Source organism: Ctenopharyngodon idella, chromosome 21 (genome assembly GCF_019924925.1).
Source record: "Ctenopharyngodon idella isolate HZGC_01 chromosome 21, HZGC01, whole genome shotgun sequence".
Classification (NCBI taxonomy): Eukaryota; Metazoa; Chordata; class Actinopteri; order Cypriniformes; family Xenocyprididae; genus Ctenopharyngodon; species Ctenopharyngodon idella.
Window position 1 is genome coordinate 28,932,198 of NC_067240.1, and position 21,866 is coordinate 28,954,063.

General features: G+C 37.7%; 1 protein-coding gene across 1 annotated transcript; it reads left to right on the top strand.

Annotated features, from left to right (window-relative positions):
* Nucleotides 1–8,011: 8,011 nt before the first annotated feature.
* vdac1 (voltage-dependent anion channel 1) lies at nt 8,012–21,188 on the top strand. Its single transcript, XM_051878660.1, has 9 exons — nt 8,012–8,145; nt 9,032–9,101; nt 13,016–13,065; nt 14,942–15,094; nt 15,197–15,249; nt 16,224–16,451; nt 18,531–18,681; nt 19,810–19,867; nt 20,367–21,188. Exons 2-9 carry the CDS (start codon nt 9,035–9,037, stop codon nt 20,456–20,458), a joined length of 852 nt encoding a protein of 283 aa, XP_051734620.1. The 5' UTR covers nt 8,012–8,145; nt 9,032–9,034; the 3' UTR covers nt 20,459–21,188.
* The last annotated feature ends 678 nt before the right edge of the window (nt 21,189–21,866 follow it).

Genomic DNA, 21,866 nt, shown 5'->3' on the forward strand with positions numbered 1-21,866 from the left:
CTGACCAGCAGGGGTCACCAGCGTGTCGCGTTTCGAACGCTTCGAAACAGTGAATCATTTTACGAAGCAATTGGTTCAATTGATTCGAAGCTTTGAAAAGCTTCGTTTCTCCCATCACTAGTTCTAAAGTGTTTATTTTAACAGTCGCTTGTCCAGTCCAGTCTTTAAGAAAAAAATTCAATAGACACATCCTCCCTTGTAAACTGCCTGCACAATGTAGAATACGTTTAACATTGTTCTCTTTTCGTATCTATTAATTTCAGTAAATTTCACACATGATGTAAGAATATGTTAAACTGGCTCCATGTCCCTTATTATTACTATCTTTATATCTTTAATACTCTGCTTTGTAGTAGGCCTATAAATGTCTCCCTATTACTTCATTATTCCACCGTTGTTGCCAGTTTTGATTTATTTTCCTCCACACTATGCCTTTTCCATCTGATTTAGGCCTAATTTAATATTGATTTCAACATTTTCTTTTTTAACTGCTTTGTCTGCTCTTTCATTGTCCTGTATACCTGAATGAGCACATAAATGAGACATTTTTCCCTAGCTATTCTTGAAATATGAACACTGTCCTTGTATTTACAGTCCCTACAGTACTCATCTATTACATCAGAAGTCTTTCTATTTTGTCTTATATTCAGTAATTCTATATATTAAAGCACCCAGACTGGTTTAATGGTTTCTCCAAATTCTTTATCATATATTCCCACATTGCTACTTGATCTCCTGTCCACCCAAATCTGTCTCTATTCATCCTCTCCTTCTCCCAACATGTTTGCAACACCTTTTTTTGTTGGGTGGCAGTCCCTATGCCCCCTCAGATTAATCAATTGACCCTTCGCAAAGACCCGCCCCCCTTAGTTACTGTTGCTTTGTCCGACAAGCCATGGTGCCGTCACGCCACACAGAGTGAAAAATACATCGCGGAGCAAAGAGGACACTGACAACACGGCGACAGACAAGACAGAGCAGGTTACTTATGATATTAAACAAACTCCCAGCTTTTAAACTGTGTGATTTTTTTAAGAAATTCAGACAATAAAAACCGTTTTGTGGCTCTTTAATGTGTCGTGACAGATCGCTGCAGCGTTCTCAGCTCAAGCGGCTCGTAATCCGATCATCTCTTCATAATGTATATCATCAAATAAACATGAATGAACATGAGAAGGAGCTGTTTCAAACGCAGGAAAAATGTCAGTACACACCATTTTTCAAGTTCAAGTCCACCGAGGTTAATCTTCTAACTCCTGACTGCTTTGTCGGACAAAATGGCGGATTCGGCGTTATGATTGGTTAGATCGCTTGTCAATCAAACTCCCGGCGAAGGGTCAGTTGGCTACCAGCTGATTTCGGTTTTTGTGGTGCATTGTGGGATTTTTCAGAGAGCGAACTTTCCAGTGCACTGGAAGGATTTTGCGATTGAGAGAGCCCTTAAAATGGCCGACTCCCTGATCAGTGGCTGAGTACTGAACTAATGAGCTGATTGAGACGCACCCCATATGAGCAAACTGAGTGAACAAAAGTTGCATCCCAAATGACGCACTATGCACTTATACACTATGTACTTATGCACTATGTACTCATCCATGTAGTGCGTGAATTGTATAAGGTTATTTTGTCATTTAACAACGGAGTCCGGAGTTTTCTGCGTAAACGCACTACTCGCACTATTTGTACTTAAAAACGTCATAGAATAGTGCATAAGTACGCGAATTGGGACGCACCTAAAGGCTGCGTTCGAAAACTTAAAATGGCTGCCTTCGGAGGACGCATTCCAAGGAAGGCATCAAGGCACATCCGAATCCAATGTTATCTTCACTGTCTCCTGAGAAACCTTCACCTGATGGATTTTTGAAGGCAGCATAGATGTATCCTTCACTGCCTTCGATATCCCACAATCCTGTGCTTTCGGTGACAGTTAAGCTAGAAAAATAAAGATGGTGTCTGAAAGTTGAGGTTGGTGGTCAGTTTGTGTAAATGTTTAAATTTGTGTAAATGTACGTTATGTTTTCCACCTCTGATGCCATTTATAGTGAGAAATTACTAATAAATATTCACTTAGTTATTACCAAACTATGTCATTCAACTTATGCCAAAAGTGTAACTTACGAGACGCTACACCATGACATACTACACTACTTCCTATGTTATACGTTGTGTAAGTTACGCTTTAGACGTTAGTAGAATCCGTATGGCTGTTTGACCGGAAGCTAGTTACTTTACTATATAACGTGTTAAATATGGATATTTTTCTTACACAAACACATCGCTTCGCTTCAGAAGGCCTTTATTAACCCTCCGGAGCTGCGAAGAGTACACATTTGTGATGATGGATGCACTTTTTTGAGCTTCAAACAGGTGGTTTCCGTGCACTGCGATTATAAGGCTTGGGAGCATCAGGGTGATTATTAATATAACTCAGATTGTGTTCTTCTGAAAGAAGGTCAAGGTCAAGTTTATTTATATAGCCCTTTAAAACAACATAAATGCTGACCAAAGTGCTGCACAACATACAAGACAAAACATCCTCATACAATACAATTTAAATACTAATAAAATATATCGAAAGAAAACAAAACAAAATTAATAAAATTAAGACCAAACAGCATGCAAAATAAAACAAAATTTAAAACGAAAATTATTATCAAATTAAGCACATGCCTAAGGAAAAAAGTATGTTTTAAGAGAAGATTTAAATGTAGATAGAGTAGGGGATTGTCTAATAGACAAAGGTAGGGAATTCCAGAGCTTAGGAGCAAGAACTGAGAAAGCCCTGTCACCTTTGGATTTAAGTCGAGATTTTGGAACATTTAATATCGTCTGGGTGGAAGATCTAAGCGTTCCCACAGGAGAGTAGGAGTGGAGAAGGTCTGAAATATAAGAAGGGGCAAGACCATGAAGGGATTTAAATACAAATACTAAAACCTTAAAATCAACTCTGAATCGAACAGGTAACCAATGAAGTAATGCTAACACAGGTGTAATATGTTCTCTCTTTTTTGTCCCTGTCAAAAAACGAGCCGTGGCATTCTGTACCAGCTGTAATCGCGAGAGCGAGGACTGATTTGTTCCAGCGTATAGAGCGTCACAATAATCCAACCTGGTTGAGATGAAAGCATGAATAACGGTCTCCAAATCACTAAAACTCCATTAAGCTGCAGAAAACTGGCTCTAACTACAGAATTGATTTGTTTATCAAATTTTAACTCAAGGGTAACTCCCAGATTTTTAACTTCATCACGAATGTTATCTTGAAGGGGGCCCAGGGTAGAACTTAGATTATTTAAAAGGTGTGAAGGGCCAAACAACATAACATCAGTCTTTTTCTGATTTAATTGAAGGAAATTATTGTCCATCCAAACCTTAATGTCCTCTAAACAAGCTAGCAGAGAGGACACTGAATCAGTACCTGATTTTAACGGAAAATAGAGCTGAGTGTCATCGGCATAAATGTGATATGAAACTTTATGGGACTCAAAAATTAAACGAAGAGGGAGTAAATATAGAGAAAATTAAAGCTGCAAGCAGCATTTACCGGGGTTCAAGCAATTTAAGGCCTTTAAGCACATAAAAAGGTATTATATTTTATTTAGCAAGCATGTAAACACTTAGATCATAGATGGAAAAGACCATTTACAGGCAATACAGGCAATTCAGTAAGGAAAAACATGTTTTTTAAAGGTTTTTTGACAGTTATAGCGCCACCTACTGCCCGATCTCCACTACTTTTTTGGGGTGTCCTCAGAGTGTGTCCATATATATGTGTGCCAATTTTGGCGAAAATATCTCATTTCATTTTGAAGTTTTAGACACTTATATATATGAGAGCATAAAAAATGACTCATGAGCGACTTTGATTCCTATCAAAATTTTGACATTTGGGCAATAATAATTGGTTAACCAACTTAGGTTCCGTGTTTCCTACGGTGGTTTCATCTCGATTGGACTAACGGTTTCAAAGATATTCGCAGAAGTTTTTTAAGCGCTAAATCACAACGTTGCACAAACCATAAACCGAAACCTGGCAAGTCTGGTATCATTGTACTCGACAAGGATTCAGGAGTTTAAGGATGTGACTCCCGTGAAAATAAGTCAACCACACCCAAAGTTATGCACATTTTCATCCAAAACCATTGAAAACATATGTTTTTTAAAGGTTTTTAACAGTTATAGTGCCACCTATGGTCCGATCTACACAGAAATTGGTGTGCTTTTTTAAAATCATATGCTGCATGTGCTCACCTATTTTCGTGAAGTTTTGAGTTTTCATTTAGGCTTTATAGGCTTTTGGGTATATTTAGCCACGCCCATTTTCTAAATGACCCAGTTATAGCGACCCTAATGAAGTTCAACTTTTTTTGATAATTATTGATCTAGAGTGTCCAGAGAATTGTCGTGCACTGGTTTCATTCCGATCGTGCGAAAAACCTAGGACTAGTTCATAAAAGTAGGTTTTTCACATATTTGCGAATAATTAATGAATGATTTGATTGGCAGCATTGGTTCTTGACCAGTGCTGTCAAAGTTGGTAAAAGTTGTTCAGCATGAGGAGATCTATCAAATGATATGCATATTGTGTGGATCTGTGAAACACCACGTGATTACTGAGGCGTAAAACTCGTTAGCGCCAACTTGTGGCCGATTTCTTTCAAAATTCTTACAGACCTCTAGAACCATGAGTTGAACATGCCCACCGAGTTTTGTTCCGGTCGGCCTATGTTAACCTTGTCTAAGTGCTCAAAATTCATTGACCGATGGCGGCCATGTTTCTTGAGATGTCCTCATAGACTATCATGCCCCAAATTTCAAGTCGATCGGACTAACAGTTGCGTAGTTACAGCTGTTTTCATGGTTTTTTCAAGTTATAGCGCCACCTAGTGTCCAATCGACGCAATTTTTTTTATCGTAACCAAAGATTGAGCCCCTACACACGTGAACCGAGTTTGGTGCAAATATCTAATTTCTTTCTCTAGCCATTTTAGTAGAAGTGGCTCCGCCCACATCATACGTTTTGGCGCCCCTCAGTGACCGTGAATCAAAATTTCGACACTGGTTTGGTTCCGATCGGGTCAAGACCTTGGACTAGTTCACAAAAGTAGGTTTTTCAAAAAAAAAAAAAAAAAAAATACCCGAAAATTTGCCAGTTATGAGCCATTTTGTACTTTTGACCACTGCATCGCCCCCGTCAGGCCGATCGGGGCGAGCCTTGGTGACGTTGTAGGTGGTATGAAGTACTACCAGCCCTCAAAGTTTCAAGTCTCTACGTCTTACGGTTTGGTCTGCCCAATCACTTTTAGAGGAGAATGCTGATCCTTGGAAAATTTAACAATTGCAATAGTGTTTCAGCGCTACGTGCTCGAACCCCTAATAAGATTGGACCCAGAATTGAGCCCTGGGGCACCCCACAAGTGACAGGAACTGAGCTTGATGAAAATTCTCCAATTTCCACCAAAAAATTCCTATTTGTGAGATATGATGCAAACCAATCTAATGCAACATCATGAATGCCAACTTCAAGGTCTAATCTCTTTAACAGGATACGATGATCCACAGTATCAAAAGCCGCACTTAAGTCCAATAATAAAAGAATAGTATAGTTGCTGCAGATAGTAAGAGGTTGTTTACTGCCCTCAAAAGTGCAGATTCAGTACTGTGTTTAGCTCTGAAACCAGACTGAAAAGGATCCAGAATGTTGTTAGAGATTAAGTAGGGGGAAATTTGATTTAGTACACACTTTTCCAGAACTTTGTGCAAAAATGGAAGAAAGAAGAAGAAAGTCATATACACCTAGGATGGCTTGAGGGTGAGTAAATCATGGGGTAATTTTCATTTTAAAGTGAACTAATTCTTCAGTTGCAAAGTTTAACCATCTGTTACGTGTGGTTGTTGTAGAGACAAGGCGTATACGGAAATCCACAATATTAGGGTATTTATTGAAGACAAACAACCATACACATTAAACTAACAATAGAATGGACAGGGACTGCTGGGAGTGAGTCCAACTTAAAGGGAGTGCTAATGACAATAAACAGGTGCAGGGAATCCAGGAGAAGCGGGAAGACTGATGAGGGAAGTGAGTTCAGGTGTGCAAACAAGGAGGATCATGGGAACTGGAGTCCAGGACAGGCGTGGTGTAACACCATCATAGAGCATGTTTATCTTTTGCATGTTTTTTAGGTCCTGTCAGTTTAAACATTCAAGCCATTTTATACTATTCAACGCGCACACACAGAGCAACACAGACAGCATGCAAAAACCGAATTCAGTTCTCTTCCACATCTATTTGTGCTTGAACAGACACAATTATGTTAAAAAACCTGTCACTGTGAGTATCCACGTAAACACAGTCGCTGTCTATTTTTAAACAAAAACGTTTTATTCTAGCTTCATGCATTCTTTAAATGTGTAAGTTTCAGATTTTGAGCATTTCTGTCAAAGACTACATCTGGATCAGATTCAGAGCGATGATCAAAACACAGATGGAGTAGATCGAGTCCATCAACACCCCCAAGTCTTCTCAGTCCTGTAGCTCGTCCTGGGTCGACATTTCATTCGGTTAGGCAGTTTTGGTTTATATGCTGTTTAATGCTGATGATCGCGTTATAATACATATGCATCTGCTTACATATGCTATCGCTTGTTTCTGCTTCTTCTTCGCCTGTGTTTTGATCAGGAGATTCAGTAATCTTTCAGAAGATGTGTTATAGCGCCCCCTACCATATAACAGTAAATAAAAAATAACACGGAGAAAATTCCATCAATAGCGGGGAAAGAGTTCATTTATACAATGAAGACTATGCAGTGTTATTCTACATTTGGTTATTCAGTTTCTGTACCTGACACTAGATGGGGTAGCAGAGCAAACACACTAAGTGCTTTTGTGGAGAAGTTTGCTGCTATACATTCTGTTTTGGAGACCATGAAGGTAGAAGTTACTAAAGGCCAGTACTCTCTGACATAGTGCTGAAACTTTTGAGACCATCTTTACAGCTGTAATGGCCAATAAAGTGCTGGGTTATATGCAACCTCTACCAACTACCAACTTGGACATCATCACGGCATATGAGGAGGCAAGAAATGTACGCCAAATCATATGCAATCAAAAAAATTAGAACGGATTCAGCCTATGTTTTTATAGGCCAGCTCAGCTGATGTGATCCCAGCCAAGAGTAAGATATCGGTAAAACAAAATTACAGACCAAACATATCCACAGAGTTAGTGGAAGACCACTATCAGGTGATCTCTTCTATCCCTTCAGATCACAGAACTAGTGAGCTGGATGAGAGATTCTCTGAAAGACCTGGTACCAAAATCTTTGAAGAAACTCACAGAAGAAAGAGAACAAATGGTAAAGTGGTACCATTACCCAGACACAGTACAGGGCAGGAAATAGACACAAGGTTCAATCTGAAGATGACACTGGTCAATATACTGGTTAAAATGGCTGATTTCTCTGGATTTAAACATTGTTGGAAACATATTGGATAATGTAGTAAACAAGTCAACAAAATATATAACACTGTTCTAGTGGTTTTTGGATATTTTAATCCAAAATCTTACATATTGTGTCTTTAACACCCAGCCTGGACCTCACTAATTTTCAAACCCTGGTTACAGCCATGCCGTTTTGTAGAGTTAACCTCGACACTTCAGTTTATGGAGCTAGTCAGTGGTTCCAGCTAAGTGAATTTCGAGGGGGGACGACGTTTAAGTTCAAAAAGTAGAGGATTTCCATCTTTTAACAGCCTCCAACACAATGCAGATTTCATACATAGATATAGTGGGATTTTCTGCATCTATGGTTTAAAAATATGTAACATGTCCTCAACTAGGGTTTGTCCTCAACCATTTCCACCACTGCATATTACAAAAATATGATGATGCTGTCAAACATAATAAACAAAAATGATGATAATATAAGACAGTTTTAAAATAAACCACTGGAACTCGTATTTACTGAGATACTGTCATCCGGAGGTGATGAGGAATCTGCTGATGATGCTCAAGATTACTGCGCAGGCGTGGCGCCGTTTGCGTACGCTCTTGCGTAAATCTGTCGTGGTTCTCTGCACGTCTCATCCTCTCCGCTGTGAGTCCTGCCCGCTCGGCGCTGTCCTCCTCACGACCTTACAGAGGTATGTTCAGAGCTAAGACATTTATCCTAAGGTGGATATTAAAGTCTCGTCACTGAGGGTGATTCTGTGGTGATTTTAGTGACTCGTGTGATTTTGATGGTGGAGCGCATCAATGTCGCGCGCAGGGCCTGAATGTTACAACTAATGCTTTTAATGCGCTCGCATGAGCATCGAGTGCGCGCTGTCGAGATCAAATGTGCGCGTGCTGTTTAAATGCTTTTATCCTGTTTAATGATTTTTTATTTGAATGCATACGCGCATGTATGACTCTTGTCATTGTCTCACTGCGCAAGCAGATGAATAGCATTTGCATGTCCTTTGTGCTTTCTTTCTCTTAGTGCTCTCCGGCTTAATATACGCGTGGATCACGTATAGTGTGTGTAAGGGAATAGGCCTCATTGTAATGTGTGTGTGTGATGGAAGTATTCATGTGTCAATCAACATTTGGGCCGTTTTGAGATGATCTGCATCAGTTGATAATCGTTTCTGATTGGTTAGTGCTCTCTAGTTTCTGTAAAATGTTACACAAGAGCTAGCGTGTTCCTCACTAAATGATTAATGACTTGTATATTATGTTGATTACGTTTTTTTTGTGTAAAATAACTCTAAATGGGTGAGGAGGCTTGACGTCCAGCCCCGCCTCTCTCTAGTGGGTGGAGCTTGAAGGTCCAGTCACACCCATAACCTACCCCTAAACCTAATTAGGTCAAGCTCCGCCCCTTAGATCCACAGAGGTGTGGCTGGACTGTCAGACTCCACCCATGATGTCTAGAGAGGGGAAGCGGTAGGTCATTTGGCTCTGCAGTGAACACCACTCCCCATGTGACCTTGACGTGACCTCTGCCGGCTTCTGTCCTGCTCACCTGACGCTCTCTCTGCATTGCAGACAATGGCTGCTCCTCCGACATATGTGGACCTGGGCAAGTCTGCCAGGGACATCTTCACCAAAGGATACGGTATGAATTCACCTGTTTATATATTAGTGTCAAGGCTGTAACCGTGTCTTGAACATTGGTGGGGGCTAAAGTTTGAATGGGGGGGGGTCTATTTGGTCTTTTTATTTAAAAGAATGAAGTAATTGAGGGATTAAAAGGGATTTCAGCGAAAAAATAAAAATAAGAACGTAAAAAATTCTAGGTCTAATTGTAGTTATGAAGTAATAAATTTAAACTATTTGCATATAATATTTTATTTTAAAATATACACATTCTTATTTGTATGTTTAGTATGTCAAAAATGCAAAACATTTATTGTCTTGTCACTTTCAGTTATGAATTTAATACGGATGCACGATATGTAAATTTTGGCTGATGCTGATAACCAATAATTCTTTATATTTGTAAGCCGATAACTGATATATTGGCCGATAAATCTAAATTAAATTTTTTTATATATAATTTTTGAGAGCCCTGATTGCAAAGACAAAAGTCTCACCATTAAAAGCCATGTCCGAAACACTATTATAATATTCTCATTATAATATTATGTAGCTCATATGACAGACTTGAGCTGTACTTAACTGTATTTTACTTTTTGAAGTGATTTCAATCATATTTCAAGCAATTCAAAACCATCATGGTGAACAGTGCGCATCTGAAGTGTCTCAGCTGAATAATCCATTATATTCGGGCTTTAATATATCAGCCAAATTTTCTTGTCTGGCCGATAATGATAACATTAACATATATCGGTCAATACCGATATGGTGGCAGATATATTGTGCATCCCTAGAATTACATGAATCATATAAATGATAGCATATTTTCAATTCAAAATGGTGAAATTTCTTAAAGTTGAGTAGTTTGTAGGGCTGGGTAAAAAAATATCGATTTCTCGATTTTAATCGATTCTCATTTTTACAAACCGATATCGATTCTTAAATCCCAAGAATCGATTAGTCTAGTCTATTTTCAGTTGATGAATGAATAGAACATTGTAGCGCTCTTCCCATCCAATAAATGGCAATAAGCTTTGTGCTTTGTTACTTTTGATATGAAACAAAGTCTCAGATTTCAAATTCTGTCCATTTTATTACGAAATTCAAAAAATAACCGCTGTTTAATGTGGCATGACAGATGGCTGTAGCCTCAGATCAAGAGAGGTGGCAACGCAAAGCGTGTGTGAACTGATCCTCTCCTCCGCTTTAATACCAGTTACAGCGCGAAATAAACATGAATGAACACCCAAAGGTATGTTGAAAGATACAATACAACTTACCGAAATCCATAGGCCTATCCTGTCTTATGGAATAGCTCAATCAGTGATTCAAACGCGAAAGACGTCAATAAAACAGTTTGTAAGCAATGTCACGTAACGTCACATTTACCTCAGAAACCATATTCAGTGACCATAAACTCATTAGTCAGCTATAAAACTGAACTCTAGAGAGGAGCATTTTGTTAAATATATGCACCATATTACACATTCGTTATAATTTATAATGTTCTTCAGTATTTAATGGATGTTTAAATAAATCCATCAAGTTTTTATAACAGCCACCATTTAAATAATGTATTTCAAAAAACGAATTGGAGTAGAAATATAATTACATAATTGTAAAGTTAGTATTTTAACTTTATTATTATAAAAACTTTTACTGATTTAAGGATAACTTACACTAATTTAAATGTTTGTATACAAATCAGTTAATTTTAACCTTCAGTGTTATAGTAATGTAGAACTGATTCACATGTATAGTTTACAGCATTAGTTGAGAGATTTTTTTTTTTCCTTGAGAAAATTTGGCATGTAGCTACTGTTCCTTATATATATCCAAAATAATTTAAATTGAATCGAATCGAATTTAATCGAAATCGAATCGAATTGCAAGCTTGTGAATCGAAATCGAATCGAATTTTGGAATTTGTGTCAATACCCAGCCCTAGTAGTTTGCATCACAGGATATTACTGTCAGTTGCTGAACATTTCTGTTGTAAGACAGTGGTCAAATATTAAATGTTTAGCTACTTAAATCTTGCCACACACTGTTAAAACTAAAGCGTCGCGTTAGAATTTGTGAACTGTAAGCCCCGCCTGCTTTCATTTGAGTGGCCATCTCTCTTATTTTGGCATTGACGAGCGCTGGTAGACTGCTGAGGCAGACCAGCCTAAAAATGTAACCTTTGAAGCGTTTTCTCACCATTACAACAAGCAGAGCAGTTTGTTGTAATTTGGCTATTTCTAATTTTACAAACTTTGATTTGAGAAAAAGCATTTGAAACATAGCAAGCATGGCAAATGTCACAGGGAACAATCAGAGGGACTGCACTGTGCATCTTAAAAACACAAAAAATGCACAAGGTTTTGTATAGAAATGCAACACAGTCCTGTTATTTTGAGCAAACAGTCAGTTCTCGTAATCAGTGTGTTTAGAAATGAGCAGGAATAAAGATAAGAGTGACTTTGACAAGGGTAAAATTGTTATGGCAAGACGACTGAGTCAGAGTTTCTGAAACGGCAAGGCTTGTGTGTTGCTCCCGGTCAGCAGTGGTGAGAATTAACCAACAGTGTTTGAGGAGGGACAAACACAAACCGGCGACAGGGTGTTGGACGCCCAAGACTCATCGATGCGCGAGAGCAATGAAGGCCAACAGAAGGTCAACTGTGGCAACACAAAATGTTAATGACGGTTATCGGAGGATTGTGTCACAACACACAGTGTGTCGCACTCTTCTGCGTATGGGGCTGTGTAGCCGCAGAACAATCAGAGAGCCTACGATGACCCCTGTCCACCGCCGAAAGAGCCTACGATGATTACGAGAACTGATTGTTTGTTTACCATCTAATCTGTCCAAGCGAGGTGCGTAGACTAAAAGACTTCAAATAAGAAAACACTTCAAAAAGGCCCGCAGACTCTAACAATGAAGAAAAACATCAATTGCATGATAAAACCACTGCTTTAATGAAAAAGTGGCAAACATTTTGGTCATGTGACCTTTCAAAGCCTACTTGACATGTGACCGAAACATTTTTTTGCTTTTTTTAAGTGTTTTTATATTTGAGGTCTAAATAACTACATTCTCGCCTAAAAGCTCCTAAAACTACATGCCGTGACATAATAACAGTAGTATTTGTAAAATTATAGTGGGTTTGCTCCTCCACCATTGACGCTCGCTGTGAGAAATGCTGCCAGTGTAGATCCTGCAGAAACAAGCGGAGTGATATAAACAGTGAAGTGATACTGGTAGAATATCGCATGGCTGGAAAGACCTCTCAGCCAATCAGATTGCTTCATGGGAGTGGGCACTTTGCAGAATCATTAGTAATGTAGTTTTTCACCTGAAATTCCAATGTTATTCTAAAAACAAGTGTAAATAATGCTGGATGACGGCTTCAACAAAAGTTAATCAGTTAACCTCATAGCTCACAGTACATTTGTCTTTAATGGCTCATAATTTATCATTAAAAATCAGTTCCCGTATGGAGAAAATGAATGGGATTTTTACTTCAGCAACCCAAGTGTTGAACTCTATTACATCGGCTGAAGAAAAAACCCAAGTCAGAATCCTCCAAAAACAGACATTGAACAGAAATAGAGCATCTGCTATAATATGATGAAATTATATTATAAAATGATTTGTTTTCATGATTTTATCGATCTGCCGTTTCACACAGTTGATGGAAACTTCCTCTGAAAACCCTTTTGACGGGAGGCTTATTAAACTGAATATGTAATTCACTGAGATATTGAGATCCTCTCAGAGGTGTGAAACAAACCCCAGAGGATTTTCAGTAATGTTCATGTTGAACTTCTGGGTTAACTCGTAGTGTACGAGTTACAGATGTTGCTTTACAATGACATGCAGTAAGTCAGCGGTCAGATCGCTCTTCATGTTGTTTTGTGTTAGTGATGTTTGTCTGTCATTTGCAGGTTTTGGTCTTATCAAGTTGGACTTGAAAACAAGGTCAGAGAATGGATTGGTAAGTAGACAGTGGATTTCAAGTCACAGACATAATCAACAACGCCATTATACTGCCGAGCTTGATAAAATATTGATGTGATTTCTGTCCAGATGTCGATATTTCACTCACAGTGAGACAAACATAGTTGAAACACTGCTGATGTGAAGTTTATAAAGCCAAAATGATTAATGCTTGCTTTTTTGGCCATGGGAAGCCAAGAGTTTAATGCAGACACGAAAAAATGTACAGAGCACTTGATCTTTTGACTGTTTACTCGTGTTAGTATGAGCGAGAGGACTGGTAATGTCTGGCACTCAAACCTGCCATCAACAATGAAAGGTGATGTATGTATGTTAAAACTGTCATACCATTTGGTGTGACAGATGATTTAAATGATAATTGCTTTATTTGGATATAATAATCAACACTCAAATAAAACTGAGTTGTACACAGACATTTAAACTGCACATAAAGCAGTTTGTATATTCAATGATATGTTTCTACTCCAATTCGTTGCTGAAGTATAAACATTTAAGCGATGGGTTGTTTTCATGACAGATTTTTTAAACATACATTAAATAATGAAGACATCACTAACAGGTTAAGGAAAAATATATTGAATATGTAATATCAGGGCCCCAGACTGACGTTTGAGAGCAGTAGCACCGGTTATACAGACGGAGGCACCAGCACCTGATTTGGATATTTAATTATAAAATTAATGCTGTTTTGAATTAATAAGTGCAGTTACTAATAATTTTAGGTTTATTTCTTGGAAATGCACATTTAACAAAAGCACTGAGCTTAAGTTGAGATGCAGATAAAATGAACATTTATTAACAACAATAACGTGCAAAACCTAATTTTTATAGTGAAAAATAGTAATATTCTGACAGCGGTATGTATGGACTAGATAATCAGCTAACCTAGCTAGTTCTTTTCATTGTTGCTGTTTTGTTCAATTTAAATATCTAAATGTTAGTGAGAAGAAGAAATGTAAAGACATCTTGAGTAAAATATTATTTATATTTAACGAATCTATATTTAGTCTATATTTAACAAAATACATATACAAAGAGTTTTTGTTTGCACATAATTTGTTGCATATAACCCCCATTCAGTCTCAATTTGAAGAAACGTTTTTGTTTAGACTTTTCCTACGTCATACTTCAGTGTAAAAAATATACTTTGTATAGTGATTTCATAATGTCTAACTATGATTTCAAAAGCAAAATGTGTGTGTGTATATATAATATATATATATCCTCATTTTGGCTGTGTGAGCTTCTCCAGCTTCGTTGTTGTTGAGCGACCGAAGCGCGAGCTGTTAAAGCTCCGCCCTCTTCTGGAAAGGGGGCCGGGAGCAACAGCTCATTTGCATTTAAAGGGACACACACAAAAACGGCGTGTTTTTGCTCACACCCAAATCGGGGCAAATTTGACAAGTTATAATAAATGATCTGTGGGGAATTTTGGGTACACCAAAGACTTATATTACATCTTGTGAAAAGGGGGCATTATAGGTCCCCTTTAAAAAATAAAAGTGCTACCAGTTTTTGTTTTCCTACATCTTGGTGGTGCCACCAATGCAACCTCTAACAAAAGTTAGTTGCACCGACAAGAAAAAAAGGTCGTAAAATGCAACCATTTGGTTACAATCTGGAGCCCTGAATATAGTTCATATATGCTCCTCTCTAGAGTTAATTTTTATAGCTAACTATCGATTTATGGACACTGAATGGCTTTTCTGATATTATGTGACATTGTTTACAATCTGTTTTACTGACATCTTTCTGCGGTTGAAACGCTGATTGAGCGATTACACACCCTTTTTTTCGTACTTGTTCTCACTGATTGACCCATCAGCGTTTATCATGTTCTCCTGCTTCTGTAGGAATTCAAAAGCTCCGGCTCGGCTAACACGGAGACCAGCAAGGTAGCAGGAACGCTGGAGACCAAGTACAAGTGGGCCGAACACGGCCTGACATTCACCGAGAAGTGGAACACTGACAACACTCTCGGCACGGAGATCACTCTAGAGGACCAGGTGAGACACCTGAAAAACTGATCCAGTACACATGAAATACACTTGATGTGAAATGAGTTACAGACTTGTCTTTTAACATGAATTCTGCTTTATTTTCCCCAGTTGGCCAAAGGGCTGAAGTTGACATTTGATTCCTCCTTTTCTCCAAACACTGGGTATGTCTCGTTCAGCACATATATATATATATATATATATATATATATATATATATATATATATATATATAATATAATATAGTCAGACACTTGCATGTGTCATGTTATTAACACTTTACCAAAATCAAGCTCAGTGGAGTTTTGAGGTTTTTGACCAGTGAATAGCAGACATGTGAACATGTGTTTTGTTCATGGTATTATGTTTTCACTGATTTGAAGATGTATCATTAAAATAGATTACTGTTTTGATCGTGTTTTGAAATTAGCAACGTTCAAAAACCCATGCATTATTTTGAGCGAATTATTTATTTATTTTTTGATGAACATTAAAAACAGGCAGCAGCAGGAATATTAGGCTGCTGTCACTTTAAGACTGGATGCACGGATCCAATATATTGATACTGTACATGTGTTTTTTTTTTTGTTTAAGTTCACTTAAGATAACATGATTACTAGGATACCCGCCAAGACAGGCATGTTGACATTATTATGTGTGTATTTGCAAGAAGATGTAAAAGAGAACTCAATTCAGTTTTCGGGCGTTGTCTGAGAAGCGGCTTTCTGGGTGTGCGCTTCGGATGTTTGTGCACACAAAACTTCTCACACAGCGAGTATCAAACTGAGTTCTCTTACTCATCTTCTTGTGCTTGAATATTTAAATTGGCAAGGCTAATAAATGTGTTATATTGGGCTTTTTCTTGCTATAGCCGATATGCCAATGGTTTTAAGTTGATCAAAAATTGTCCAAAAAATATTGCACAATTTGAGAAAATTTTTTTTAAATTTTTTTTATTTAATTGATTAAAATAATTATAGGTTTGCTGCACAATTTTCTCAAAATTGTGATTATATCAATATGCCTATATAATAATAGTAACAATGATGATGATTTATAATTATTTTTCCACACGAGTCACACAGCACAGAATCACCAGTACATTTCTGAATACATTTTCTCTGACGACTTCCCATAGGAAGAAGAGCGGGAAGATCAAGAGCTGCTACCAGCACGAGCACATCAACCTGGGCTGTGACGTGGACTATGACATCAACGGCACCGCAGTGCACGGAGCCGTGGTCGTGGGCTTTGAGGGTTGGCTGGCCGGGTACCAGATGACGTTTGAGGCGGGCAGGAACCGGGTCTCCCAGAGCAACTTTGCTGTCGGATACAAGACCGACGAGTTTCAACTCCACACAAATGTGTATGTACTGTCATCAAACCTGCAGTAGTGAGATGTAGACGTGTGTTGTTTTTCCAGTCTCAAGGTTAGAAAGGTGGGTTATTTATATATACGTTTATTCCCTGGCGATTGGATTTGTCAAGGGCTTTGCAGCAGGAAGGAGCATACGGATGTCACTGCCTACTTCTTTATATCACTGAGGCTCAAATAAAAGATCTGTGCAGTTGTGTTTAGGGCTGCATATAACGAAGATTAGTGCACTAAGAATGAACAACCTTCATCAGTGCTGCTACTTTACAGTAAAAACATCCCAGATAGCACACGTATGTCTTCAAGATGTCTTTTAAAGAGCACTTCGTCTGCTGTGTACAAACATCTTTTAAAAGGGCCATGAATTGAGAAATCAACTTTTCCTTGAGCTATTGATGTATAAGAGGTCATCTTACTATAAGAATATCCTGTAAGTTTCAGAATTGAAAACTTCCTTGTTAGTCCAATAAAAGGCCCAGCAAATGACTCGTGCCGGAATGTGCCTGAACGTGTCCGCAGAAGAAACCAACGCCTGCTTCGTCATTGCAATGTTAGCCCCGCCCACTGGTGTGTTAGTGTGATGACCAGGAGAGAAGAGCGATACAGGAATAAAATAACATTACCTTGCAAAGGATCCTAATGCTAGGAATATGGTTATTTATTTTCAACAATGTGAATGTCTCAGTTGAGCTTTATTTATTTGTATTCCGTACATTTCACTGTGGATTCTTTGGTAAATCAATTGCATTTCGGCGCAGGCTTTGCAAACAGACTTTTACGATATGGACTCGACAGTAATAAAACAACATGTCAGTAACTGTGTTAATTCTAATGCCTGATCTGATATTAATGATTCATGTACAGTCAGATGATCTTTGTCTGTGTGTCAGTAAATCAAACCAGTGACTAAACGCTCAATTTCACATTGTTTCTCTTAGTAGGATAAAAATAATCTGTTATCTAAACGGTAATTAAATTATATATAGAAAGCGATTAAAAAACGCTCCCTTTACAATCGCTGTAGCTGTCAATCAAACAGCGTGAGTTTATCAGTGACTGAGTTCTGGACTCCCGTTTTATTCAACGAATCTCTTAGTTACATTGTGTTTGCACTGTTAGTTATGATGAAAGCATTTGTTAGTGTGCAGAAATTGAGTTTCAGTGACGAGATCACTGCTTTCATGAGCTCAACAACATGTCTGTGATCGACTACAATGTTCATCACTGCAACCTTTCATGCCACGATCTAAATATAATGCCATAGATCTAAATGTAATGCAACACTTTTCATGATTAGTTAACCTTGAGAGCTGTAATAGTAAAGTGCTAAAAGTTTTAGAGAAAGTAATATTTATCTATTTCATATGCAAAGATGTCAGCCAATCACAGCAGTGGGCGTTTACACTGAAGTCTCACAGCAGACACGCCCCTTAAAACAGAGCGTTCAAAATAAGAGGGCTAAAATCAGGGTGGGAAAAATGTCTTTTATTTCTAAATTATGACAATTTTTGATGTAGAAAGCATACTAACATTATAAGTGCACCCCAGGAAACATTATAAAACAATAAAACAACACAGTTCATGACCCGTTCTAAATCATAAACTTCTTAAAGGCATTTCATTAATGTCTATATAACATGTGACAGGAATCGTCTTAGAGACGTATTGCAGATGAGCAAACAAACACTCTAAAAAAATACATCTTTCAAATGTAAACACAATTAGACGTCTCTGTGATGTATGTATGCCATCTGGGATCTTGTTTCATGGTAAATATGCACTTATAAATGGTGCAAACATGTAAAAAAAAAAAAAAAAAAATCTAATAAAATGTGGCTTTATCTGATTATTCAAAGCAATAAATATGCAATAAACTATGTCTATCCATTTTTGGATCTGTGTTATTTGAAACATGGTTGAAGTTGAAATATTCTTTGGGATTCTTTGTGTCTAGAGCAGTTTATCTGACCTATTAATTTAGTACCATTTACTGTTTTAAAGAAAAATTGCCTAGTTTTGAATGGAAAAGATTAGAAAGATGTGTCTCAATAATGTGTTTTCAAATCGCAGGAATGATGGAACAGAATTCGGCGGCTCCATTTACCAGAAAGTGAATGATAACCTGGAGACGGCAGTTAACCTGGCCTGGACCGCCGGCAACAGCAACACCCGCTTCGGCATCGCTGCCAAGTATCAGATCGATGCCGACGCTTCCTTCTCGGTATGTGTGGAGAAACTAAGTGAAGTTAGCATTGCCACTTTTCTTATCTAGGTATCTAATGATGCAACCTGTGTTAAGAGGCACTGAATAAATCCCCACTTCTAGATCGCCCGTTATACGCCTGCGTCAAACCTACGGTGGCCTTTTGTGTTCATAGTCCCATATTTGTGCGTCTTTCAACGCTAGTAGTTGGTGTTGACTGCGGGAGCAAAGCGTGAGCAGAAGACGACGTTTGCGTGTGTAAAAGAAGAAACAACAGTGTTGACGACAGCGTTGACAGCTGCTTTTGTTTCAGGAGGAGTTAATAAACATTTAGTGGATTTAGGGGTGTACGACATGCAGTATTGGGCTTGTTACTCAAAACGTAATTTATTTCTTGTTACTTCTTTCAAAAGTAATATTATTACAGTATTTCATTACACTATTTATGTTACTTTTCTGTTACACCCCACAGAACTGGTAATTGTCTATTTTCTAGGGGTGTCATGATATATTGCGATTATAAAAAATAAAGTGAAAAATGAATCACGATATAGAGTATTATCCAAAATGTATCCATTATTTTTTATATAAGACTCAGATTACTGGGTTTTAGAGCTGCACAATTCTGGATAAATTGAGAATCACAATTGTTTTTTTTTTTATTAAATATTCCCACAATGCTCCCAACTAATCAAAATAACATTTAATTTACAAGAAGTTCTGACAAAATGTTAATTGCTGCAGACTATTTAAAATGTTTAATTAATTTGAATGCATTATTTAAAAAAATCGGTTTGAGTGAATGATTCAATGACTCACTCATAAATATTTCACTTGTTTCATTACTGGATGAATCTGCATTTTTGAACGAATCTCTTGAATGAATGATTCAATGACAAATACATGTTTTAACAGTCACTTGTCGCCACCTACTGGTGTAACAATGTAATGATACAATCTTTATTTGAAGCGCCAGGTTACTTTCAAAAGGGGATCTGCTCTATTTTGATCGCTTCCGTAGGCATCAGTGTTTATATCTGAGTTATAAACATTTATCCCAGTAAAAAGTTATAAAATTATAAAAAAATTATCCTACAAAATTATATTTGTTGTCAATGTCAGTGACACTTTTTGTTTGTCTTACAGGCCAAAGTGAATAATTCTAGCCTTGTCGGCCTGGGATATACTCAAACCTTGAAGCCCGGTAAGTATGTCTAGATGTAAATTATGTGCATAAAGTTTATTGAACCTTTTCAAAACGCATATGCAACTGTTTAAACCAGGCGTGTCCAATCCTGCAGAGTTGAGCTCCAGTCCTGAATTAACCAGCTGAACCAGCTAATCAAGCTCTTGATGATTGATAGAAATATTCAGGCGTGTCTGGCAGTGGCGGCTCCAGGATTGTTTTCTTGAGCATTAATAGAGCATTAATAACTTGTTTCAGTGTGGACAAGCACATTTTGGAAAATGAAAACCTTTTTTTTTATTTATTTTTTTTATGAAATGAATCTGAATTAATATGCATGAACTGAACTCATCAGGGCATTGGACATCCCTGGTTTAAACTATTTAAAAAGCTTTAGTTTGTGGCGTTTGTTTACCAGTGCAGCGTTAGTACTGATGTATAAGCAGTTCCTTTACTTTCAGTAAGATCTCCTGGATGTGAATGTTCCTTGTCTAATTTTTCTCATCTCTTGGCTCAGGTATCAAGCTGACCCTTTCTGCTCTTCTGGATGGGAAGAACATTAATGCAGGCGGCCACAAGTTGGGTTTGGGTCTGGAGTTTGAGGCATAGGAAGCCGAGGATTGCAATAATCCTGACTTGATTTTTTTTTTTTTTTTTTTTTTACCTACCCTCACAAACCTTGTCTCTCTTAGATTCCCTGGCCGAGGACATACACTCGGTCAAATTATGCATTAGTGGTGGCTCACTACTTGAGAGTGTTACAAACGACACTGCTATAGGTCACACAGAACGAAAGAAGAGCGTAAATGGCTTTAAAAATGTATTTTCAGTACATTATTGAGATTATTTATTTCAGTGTTGATCATGACAGAATATTTTACAGATTTTTGGAGGGAAGAGCCGCTAAAAACAGAGACGTTTACATCAGAAAACACTAACACTAGGTGACAACATTCCTGATCCACGGTTTTCACCCCAACAAACCTTGAAAGAAGGGACCCGTATATAAGAGAACACACTCCGACTTCACGACTTTAGTTGTAGACACCAGACTTTTGGGTGCGTTTCGTGTTTGTCTTGTCTGTGCGAGTGAAACCACACGTGTATCTTGTCCATTATTGTTTTACTGCTGCATACTGCCTGTACCTTCTATGGCAAACTCTTTCAGCTGTCCCTGGACTAGAGGAGATTGGAAACAACCTTCAGATGTGCCGGGGAAGAGCTTTAAAGATCTGAATAGGTGGATGTAGTCTTCCGTTTTTAAATGTAGGAGTAGAATACTGTGGATTTGGCAGTATGGTTACTTTAAGTTGAATAAAACATTTGAACCTGGACCACACTACTGGATTGTGCAGTTTGATTTCTTATTCAAAATAATATATATATATATATATATATATATATATATTACACACACTTTAAGGTGTCTCAGAAAATTGTGATTAAGAATGCAATAAAACATTATAATCCAAATCAATATTCATTGTATTAATACCATCGATGAAACCACAAGGCTGACACAGGTGTGTAAATTCAGGGGTGTGAAAATGGAAATGAAAATGCATTATATTCAGTGCTGCACGGGAGAGGGCGCCATTGTGCCAATCATTCTTTCAAAATCTCCTTTAATAAAACATAAATCAAAAGCTTATTTGTTAAAAATGATGATAGGAAACATTTTTAGCTTTTGTTTAGAATTGTAAATGAGTTCAAATTTGTAATTTATACATCAAGTCATAATCAACCACTCACCCTCCGACATTAGTCTGAATAGAGGAGAGTGTGCAAAAAAAGAAAATCTATTAAAGTGTGTCCAAGTGGATAAACAGAGATTGATAAGCTTAACTCGTCATTTTTATCACTGTAAGTTTTGAAGATAATCAACATTAAACATTGTTGCCTGAGAGCAGGGGTGGAAAGAGTACTGAAAAAATATACTCAAGTAAAAGTACTATTACTTCCCAAAAAATGTAGTGTGAGTAGAGTTAGGGTATGTTCAGACTGCAGGCCAATCAGA

What these genes read in the sequence shown, in the direction of transcription:
- vdac1 (XM_051878660.1), top strand. Translation starts at nt 9,035, where the DNA reads ATGGCTGCTCCTCCGACATATGTGGACCTGGGCAAGTCTGCCAGGGAC. An exon ending in ATGCCGACGCTTCCTTCTCG is followed by an intron (nt 18,682 to 19,809) that starts GTATGTGTGGAG and finishes TTTGTCTTACAG; the next exon opens with GCCAAAGTGAATAATTCTAG. An exon ending in TACTCAAACCTTGAAGCCCG is followed by an intron (nt 19,868 to 20,366) that starts GTAAGTATGTCT and finishes CTCTTGGCTCAG; the next exon opens with GTATCAAGCTGACCCTTTCT.